Genomic DNA, 9529 nt, shown 5'->3' on the forward strand with positions numbered 1-9529 from the left:
CTTCCCCTAATCCTAATAACCCCTTCCCCTAATCCTTATATCCCCTTCCCCTAATCCTTATATCCCCTTCCCCTAATCCTTATATCCCCTGTCCCTAATCCTTATATCCCCTGTCCCTAATCCTTTTATCCCCTTTCCTAATCCTTTTATCCCCTTCCCCTAATCCTTATAACCCCTTCCCCTAATCCTTTTATCCCCTTCCCTAATCCTTATATCCCCTTCCCCTAATCCTTTTATCCCCTTCCCCTAATCCTTTTATCCCCTTCCCCTAATCCTTTTATCTCCTTCCCCTAATCCTTTTATCCCCTTCCCCTAATCCTTATATCCCCTTCCCCTAATCCTTATATCTCCTTCCCCTAATCCTTATATCTCCTTCCCCTAATCCTTATATCTCCTTCCCTTAATCCTTATATCCCCTTCCCCTAATTCTTATATCCCCTTACCCTAATCCTTATAATTCCCTTTCCTAATCCGTATACCTCCCTTCTTCCTTATATCCTTATCCCCCAATCCCTCCTCCTCTAATCCTCATACCCCTCCCCTCATTCTGGATCCCCCTCCCTCATCCTATATCCTCCTTCCCTATCCTCGCCTAATCCTTATACTCCCCCCCCCTCATCCCATATCCCCTCCCCTCATTCCCTCCACCGTAATAGACATTCTCATCGTGTTCTCATTTTAGATGGTATCCCAAGAGGGGGCGAGCGACCCCTTCTCTGCCCCCCAATGCTGCCCTATTTGTCGCTACACACCCACGCACCCCGCCCACACTTACACACCCACGCACCCCGCCCACACTTACACACCCACGCACCCCGCCCACACCGACACCTACACACCGCACCCACATCCACGCACACCCATGAATACACCTTCATGTGGTGTTACTAATATAACCAGTTGACTCCACAGTCTGGTTGTATAAACGTCCCCCTACTCCCTCCCTATCCCCCGAAAGGAAGATGGTGGAGTATGGGAGAAGAGCAACTTAACCAGCAGTCTACAGTGTTCGCGTTTCATAAGAACCTGTGACTACAACTACAGCAGCTGCAACAACAACAACAACTACTACTACTACTACTACTACTACTACTACTACTACTACTACCACCACCACCACTTTACACCCTTGCCTACACCATCCCACCCACTTACACCCATTTATGCACCCCGTCCACTCCCACAACTCATACCCAAGCCTCTCCTTCACACAACACAACACATCCGCTTACACCCACTCCTTCACACCCAGGTATAACTACTCTATCTCACTCCTACTCCACACCCAACCCACCCGTCACACCCATCCCACTCACCCACCCACAGCACCCAAAACTCATGCATAAGTCACAGTACACACTAATTCCCACACTCAACCCACTGTCTCACTCTTCCGCACACCCACTCCCTCACACTCACCGACACCCACCCCCATTTACATTTACCCCACCCACAGTCCCTCATGCTGGACCGTTCCATCACACATCCACACACCTTCACCTAGACTTCCGCCCACACCCGCTCACACCCACATCCACTCTCCCACCCACATTCCCTCATACTCACCACTCTTCACGCTCAGAGCACATTCACACTTCTCATATTCGACCGCTCCCTCGCCCAGATCCCCACACCCACACCTAAACCTCACCCAGCCACCCACACCTACACCCACATTCCCACTTGAACTTCCACTCACCCCGACACCCTCACACCCACCCACACCCACACTCCCACCCACACTTACACCTCCTTCCTGGCTTGACTTGTGGGTGGGAGAGGGACGATCGTGATATTGGCAGATGATGGCCTCTTTAGTGGGTCGCTTATTCATAATGGGGTCAATACCAGGGAAGATTAGGGACTTAGGCGGTTTCTCACGTGCCTACGCCTCACTCATGTATTTTGTGAGGCGTGGTGGTAATTATGTTGTGTTCGCGTGGGCGGGGGAGATTTCCTAGCATCTTCCTCAGGTATTCCCACCCACCTCATTAACGCTTACACACACCCACTCACACACACACACACACACACACACACACACACACACACACACACACACACACACACACACACACACACACACACACACACACACACACACACACACACACACACACACACACACACACACAGATGTATCATATGAGAGAATTATCTATGGTCAGAGAAACCTACCATGCCTCTCATGTTGGAGTATTAGCCAGCAGATGAAAATTACAATGGGTGACTTATTAGGCGATGGTCTGTCCCCGTCTCTTCCACCAGCCACAAAAATCAATACAGGTACTAGAAATCTGTTGTGTTCTTTTTCCATATTCTCCTTTTGTATGCTGCTTTATTTAATTCATCATATCATCATCATCATCATTTGCTGTTCATCTTGCCCTTCTGTAAGTTTCTAAAGTTCATATATATACAGTATATAGATAGATAGATATGACTTCTGTTTTTTTCTCTTCATTGCATACACTTCACTTACCGGTCTCTCTCTCTCTCTCTCTCTCTCTCTCTCTCTCTCTCTCTCTCTCACACACACACACACACACACACACACACACACACACACACACACACACACACACACACACACACACACACACACACGTTATATGTATATATACCTATCAGTCTGTCTTTCTGTCTGATTGTCTTCAGCCTCCCCATCATTCATTATTCTCTTCGACTGCATTATGTATGGAAAGTGTAGCAGTAATGTGCTTGGTTGCTCCAGATGTGACGTCATTTCCTGGACGATGACGTAGGTCGTAGGTAATGACGTAACGAGGGCGTATTCAGAGTAGGAAAAGTGATCAGAATAATCATTGGGAAATAAAAATGATCAGGGAAATACCAGTGGAAAAGATGGAAAGATCAGAGTGGAAAGAAAAACGGGAAGCTGTGATATCTCGTGCTGATGACTGTAACATCTAACATCGCCCTTATGGTTGGGACGCATTTATTTCAGCAAACGCCAGACGAGTTTATTCAGTGAAGTAAGTAAGTCCTAGGAGCCTGAGAGTATTTCTGATGGTGATGGTGGTGATGATGTGATGATGATGTATTGGTGGTGATAATAATAAAGATCATCATCATCATCGTCGTCATCATCATCAATCCTGGAACCTAGATGTAGTTAGAAGAGATTTTCATTGATTTTGCATGGGTGGTGAAGACTCGGGCTCCTTTGACTCACTCTCAGCTGAATAAAATCGCCTGACGTAAGCTAGAATGAGAGAGAGAGAGAGAGAGAGAGAGAGAGAGAGAGAGAGAGAGAGGAGTTCGACCAGCAACAATACGGAGGGACAAAACTGGGGACCGTGGGAGGGAGGTCGTTAATGAGGAAGGGCGAGATTGGAGACTGTGGGAGGGGTCGTTATTGAGGAGGGACAAGACTGGGGATTGTGGGAGGGGTCGTTATTGAGGAGGGACAAAACTGGGGACCGTGGGAGGGAGATCGTTAATGAGGAGGGGAAAGACTGGGGACCGTGGGAGGGAGGTCGTTATTGAGGAGGGGAAGGACTGGGGACCGTGGGAGGGAGGTCGTTAATGAGGAGAGGAAAGACTGGGGACTGTGGGAGGGGTCGTTATTGAGGAGGGACAAGACTAGGGACTGGGAGGGGGTCGTTAATGAGGAGGAATAAGACTGGGGACTGGGAGGAGGTCGTTAATGAGGAATGACGACTGGGGACTGTGGGGAGGGGGTCGTTAATGAGGAGGGATAAAAATACTTGGACTTCAGAGAATCACTTATAAGAAACTGCATCAGAAGTAGGATTAGTAGATTAAGGTGTTTGCGGTATGTTAGTGTGTGTGTGTGTGTGTGTGTGTGTGTGTGTGTGTGTGTGTGTGAGAGAGAGAGAGAGAGAGAGAGAGAGAGCAGTTGTTATTATTATTATTTTTATTGTTGTTATTATTTTTATTATTATAGTACTGTATTCTCGAGTAGGAAAAGATCAGGATGATAATTGTTATTAGTATTATTTGTGAAAATGAATAGATACCACTGATGTCTACACACACACACACACACACACACACACACACACACACACACACACACACACACACACACACATACACACACACGCACGAGACCCTCTACATCTAACTGACCGATTAATTGACTGACTGACTGGGACGAGATATACTAATTTCTTTCCACCACCCAGAGCTCAAATCCACGTCGTTATTAATTTCCTCTTATGACCAGGGCCGTATTCTAATGTGGCCTTCGTAACACCTCTTCCTTGGCGATTTATTCTGGATATTAACCTCAGTATCGTATTGATGCAAACTATCGATATATTAAAAAAAAAAATGACTTGGAGAAGAATGGTATGGTGTAATATGCAAAATAAATCGCTAAGGAGGAGGTGATTAGACGTTTATGTCACCTAGAACAAGAGGGGGGGGAGGGGGTTCAGCACTCGTGTCTTTGGCCTTCCTAGGAAAAAAAAATCATGCTAATTAGCAGGTGTACCAGGTGAACTGCATGCTCAAGTTGCCCTTCTTTCGCAGTCCACCATCTTTCCTTCAGGGGATAGGGAGGGGATAGATAGACCTTTGCCTTTGTATAACCGGACCTTTTCACTGCCCGGTCATATCAGTGCCACCACGTGAAGGCACCTCTCCATGTGAAGGCACCTCTCTCCATTACTTAGTTCATTTAGGAATCTCAACTCAGCCTGCAACTAACATTCCTACTAGCACGCGTCGGCAGTGTGCCTTTGGATGGTGAAGTATGTGGTTATCAGTATTCTTATCTCCCTCACACACACGGACATACACATTCTTATCGCACACACACACGCAAACACACGCACGCACACACATACACACGGGGCGATGCAGTTTGTAGCGAGCAGCCGACAACTTCACAGTCACATGTTTCTCTCGCTCTTAAAAACTTTTTCACTTGCATTACTGTATCAACCAAAGACCAACGAGGGACTTTGTGGCGTGAATGTACGTCTGATGTGTAGTGCTGAAGTAGTGAGGTAGTATTTAAGCCATGTTGTGAGGATGACTTGTGATTTGGTGAGCGTTTAGTGAGGTGGAGCGAGAGGATGCCACGGACATTCCCCCTCAACGTCTCTTTTCTAACTACTGGCAGGTCTGGGCGCGGGAGCGGGTGCACGAGTTGAGGAGTGAGGACATCCGCTTGCCATCTCGTGCCAGACGACTGATTCTGTAAGTATTTTGCAGGTGTTTTCCCTTTTATTACCTGTGTTGTGTGTTGACCAATCTTGTGCCATACGGTATTTCCCTCGCTTGGTCATCTTGTAGGTTGGCCCGAGTGACGTAGATCAGGGAAGGAAGGGGAAGAGGGGTAGGTGAGGATTTGTGAATGGATAACTCCGCCCCCTCTGCGCGGCACCTAACCCAGTGCATTTAAACCCAGCGTTCACTACACACATCGCAGTGATAGGTTATTCGTCCAGACAACACAGGAGAGGGTAAAGCTCCGAGATAGTCCTTCCCTCATCCACTCCGAAAACTGTGATTTATCCTTTTATTATTTATTCGTGCTGAGTGCGAACGTAGCTACACAGGGTTTTTCGAAAATGTGTGGTTACGACGATATGGTTGTCTTGGTGGATCCTTCGGTGGTAGCGCGTGTGTGTTGCAGCAAAAATACTACAACTTCTACCTCTACCTCATCGTCACTCACAAACAGGAAGACCTTCTTATGGAAAACGATCGGTGAGTCTCCAGTGCTGTTCTTCGGTTGGTAGTTAGGTGTTAGTGGAATATGGGTTACTTACAATCGCGCGCTAGCAATGTCCACGTGCTCCCAACCGCCCCCAACTCTACTCAATGATGTGATTAGACCGTCTTGTGCCTGACCTCCTCCGTACGCTGACTTCTTGTGTCTTGCATTCTCCAGACGATTTTCTTCAGCCGGTGAGACTTTCTGATTTATTTTTTTATTTTCATTTTTTTAAATTTTACTGGAGGTGTTAGGTCTAGCCTTGGCACCCTCACTACCAAAAACGTTCTTCCTCTGAAATATAAACGTTTAATGGTGATATCAAGAGGGTAAAATACGTCATCGGGCTGAAGGGTTGTCAGTGATGCGAGGTGTGGTGATCCTGAATGAAGAGTGATTAGAGAGAGGTTGTTGTTAGAGCGAGAGATGATCCAGGCTTGTTAGGAGTTAATGGGCCGTGTAATTAAGACACCTGGTGATTAACTAGTGCGCGTTGATGCTGTTAGGGAGGCTGCTTGGAGGGGATTTCGACTCGTAAACGGGCTTATCTCCAAACCTGTCCAGACCTGACGCGACCTGTTTAAGGGATTACTGACATGAAAAAAAATAAATGAAATAAATAAATAAAAATCGTCTGGTGTTAACTTGAATAAATTAATATAAAGTGTATCCATTTTGGGGAGTTAATGTTTTTTTTTTTTTTTTTGTATTTTTCGGCTAAATATTGTTCAGTGCCAGCTTTGAATAAGTGAAATTTTGTGTGTTTACGCCAGCGAAGGGAGTAATCAGTTATCTTCCTTATTATTTATCATTATTAGTCATGTGATACTAATTTATCGGTTATAATTAGGACTTTAATGAAGTAATTAGATATGTGAATAATCAAGTATCCTGGGTCGTTGAAATTACCGATAGTGAATGAGAAATGGTGACCGAATTAGATATCGGTGAATAAAAAATGAATCAGGGTGGGTAGGGTAAAGATTGAGTAACTGAATATCCACCCCTTCCCCTACGTCAAAGGCATGAGTAAAGGTAACGTAGGGTGAGTTTTGTTTTTGTTTATCAGGGTGAGTAGGTTGAGGGAGGGTGGAAAAAAACTGAGATGAGTCAAGTATGAGCGAGAAGAGAGGAAGGAAACGTTTTGGGATGACTCATGACTCGGCCGGGTTAGGAAACGGAGGGGTGTGTTGGCTGACTCGCGTTGTTGTTGTTATTATTATTATTATTATTATTATTATTATTATTACTCATGACGCGGCCTGGTTAGGAAATGGAGGGGGTGTGTTGGCTGACTCGCGTTATTATTATTATTATTTATTAATATTACCAGGTATTATTATTATTATTATTATTATTATTATTATTGTGCGATTGGTTTAGACGTCATTTATTTTAATCATGTGGATATTGTTAGCTACTGCGATATTGCATGGATAGTGTAAGGTAGTTATTGTAGGCTTAATTATTGTAGTAGTAGTGGTGGTGGTGGTGGTGGTAGTAGTAGTAGTAGTAATAGTAGAAACAAAAGAAGGAAAATGTAGTAGCTAATCATTACAGTAGTAGTAGCAATAGTTGTATCAGTAGCGGTAGTAGTGGTAATAGTAGTATCGGTAGTGGTAGTAGTATTAGTAGTAGTATCTAGAGTTCTAGTAAAAGTAGTAGTAGTATCAGCAGCAGTAGTTGTAGTATCAGTAGTAACTGTAGTAGTAATAGTATCAGTAGTGGTAGTAGTAGTAGTATCTGTAATGGTAGTAGTAGTAGATAAGACGGTCATCGATCAGTTTTCACCAAAAACGTTCGCTGGAGACGTTTATGCGTGCGGTCAAGAACGAGACATGACCGACAAAAGGCGACCGACCGCTGCGATGAGGCGTGATAAGCCATCGTGGCGTAAACACTATGTAGCGACGGGAGATAGTGGCCGGGGGAAGGTAGAGAGATAAAGAGTTAGTGCTTAGATATTGGAGAAGAGGTGGTGGTTATCGGTGTGAGAGAGGAAGTTAGTTTTTTGGTAGAGAGAGAGAGAGAGAGCAAATTAGCAGTCAGTGATAGGGAAGAAGGCATTTAGTATTAATATTTTTGCGGGAGAGGAAGGGAGTTTTCAGTGATTTTGATGAGAGAGAGAGAGAGAGAGAGAGTTGTGTGCCCATAGCTGCTGAAGGTTTTGTGGAAAGTTAGTGTTTGTGTTTTAGTTGTTAATCAGGGTGTATGTATTTTAGGGATCTTGAAGGTTAAATAAATGGTTTTAGAGAACTGATACTTTCATACTGCAATTGCTCTATGGATGCAACAATTTCGGCCCTACCAGGACCCACTTCTAATCTATTGTAAAGTAACTGGGAGTGCTGTTTAAGTGTCAGTAAAAAGTGTTCATAAGTGTTCACTGTAAGGGTCGTAGTTTAAGTGGCTTTGGAGATTTCTTAACATATGTTCCTCAGTGATTTATCCTGCACACTACACGTCAATATCGTCTTATGTAGTAATGCTGCAAACTATAATTGTGCAGCTGTAATATGCAAAATAAAACGCTAAAGAAGAGGTCCTACGAAGCCCCATATTTCACACCCACACCGTCCCACACCCACATCCTTATCCCCACTCCCACATCCTCACACCCACACCTGCATCCTTACACCCACCCCCACATCTTCATATCCACACACCCCCACCCACATCCTCACACCCACACCCACGACACCCTAAGCCGAGAGAGTCTTAGAAGTACCCGCAATAAGTAACTGAAGCATGGTAAATAAGGCGTAAAATCAGACCCAGCAATCAATAAGTTTCATTAGATCCGGTCCGTAACGCGTAAGTAGCGATTGAGAGTTTTCCTTCCGCTACTCCTACGCACAGTCAGGCCCAGTGAACGTTTGATCTTGGCAGTCTTGGAGAGAGAGAGAGAGAGAGAGAGAGAGAGAGAAACTTGTAAAGCAGAAGGGGTAAGCTAGAAAAGGAAGGGAATGGGGAGAAGTGTGTTGAGAGGAGAGAAGAAAGTAAAAAAAAAAAAAAAAAAGGACATGGGCGGAAAGGAGTAAATTTTGAGTGAGTGAGACAATGAGGGGGGGGGGAGATAAGAATGTAAGAAGGAAAACCATTGAGATAAATGATAAAAATTTCGCAAACTCTCGTAAACATGAGTCGAAATAAAAACCAGTGAGCCCAAAGACGGATAAGAGTGATGTGAGAAAAGTTGGAGAATGTGAAAAAAAAAAATAAATAAATAATAATAATAATAATAGTAATAAAAAGTAGCCTGAGGGAACGGACCGTCTAACTATGCTCAGATACACAAGAAAATAACATGGGCAATAAGATACTGAACGTATTTAAGAGAATTAAAAAAAAAAATCCATGTCTTGTTGAATTTGTTGAAGAAGGAGAGTTAGGATTAGGAGGAGGAGGAAGTAGAAGAAGAGAAGCATGAGGAGGTTTAGGGAAGGTAGCTAGAAGAGGAAAGACTTATGTGAGAAATATGGAAATCCCTCGCATTACTAAGAAGCGTTAAAGAAAGAGGAGGAGGAGAAGGAAAATGTGGCTTAGGCAAGAGGAAGTGCATGATAAGGAGAGACTTGGGAGGTGAAAAATCAAGAAGTCCCACACCTGTTGAAGTAGAGTACAGGTAGAATTAGTTACAGAATTATTACAAGCATCCAAGAAACTTTAGGTCGAGGAGAAATACCGGAAGACGAATGCATTGTGGGAGGAGGATGGAGACTTTAAAAATTACAGATTAAAAAATAAATAAATAAATAAACCCATCATTCCATAGAGGTTCGTATTATCAGAAGTCCCCGAAGGTGTAGAGAGGAT

The 9529-nt window shown here is 44.3% G+C and overlaps 1 protein-coding gene across 1 annotated transcript in view; it reads left to right on the forward strand.

The window, feature by feature from the left end:
- The first annotated feature begins 1835 nt into the window (after positions 1 to 1835).
- LOC145408788 (uncharacterized) overlaps positions 1836 to 9529 on the forward strand; it is a 30109-nt gene continuing 22415 nt past the window's right edge. Inside the window, exons 1-3 of the mRNA XM_080279437.1 lie at positions 1836 to 1920; positions 5046 to 5193; positions 5426 to 5706. Of these exons, the coding sequence (XP_080135563.1) occupies positions 1836 to 1920; positions 5046 to 5193; positions 5426 to 5706 (514 nt within the window). The remainder of the gene's footprint in view (positions 1921 to 5045; positions 5194 to 5425; positions 5707 to 9529) is intronic.

This window comes from Coenobita brevimanus, chromosome 78 (genome assembly GCF_032717465.1).
Source record: "Coenobita brevimanus isolate Jiangsu-jjx chromosome 78, ASM3271746v2, whole genome shotgun sequence".
NCBI lineage: Eukaryota > Metazoa > Arthropoda > Malacostraca > Decapoda > Coenobitidae > Coenobita > Coenobita brevimanus.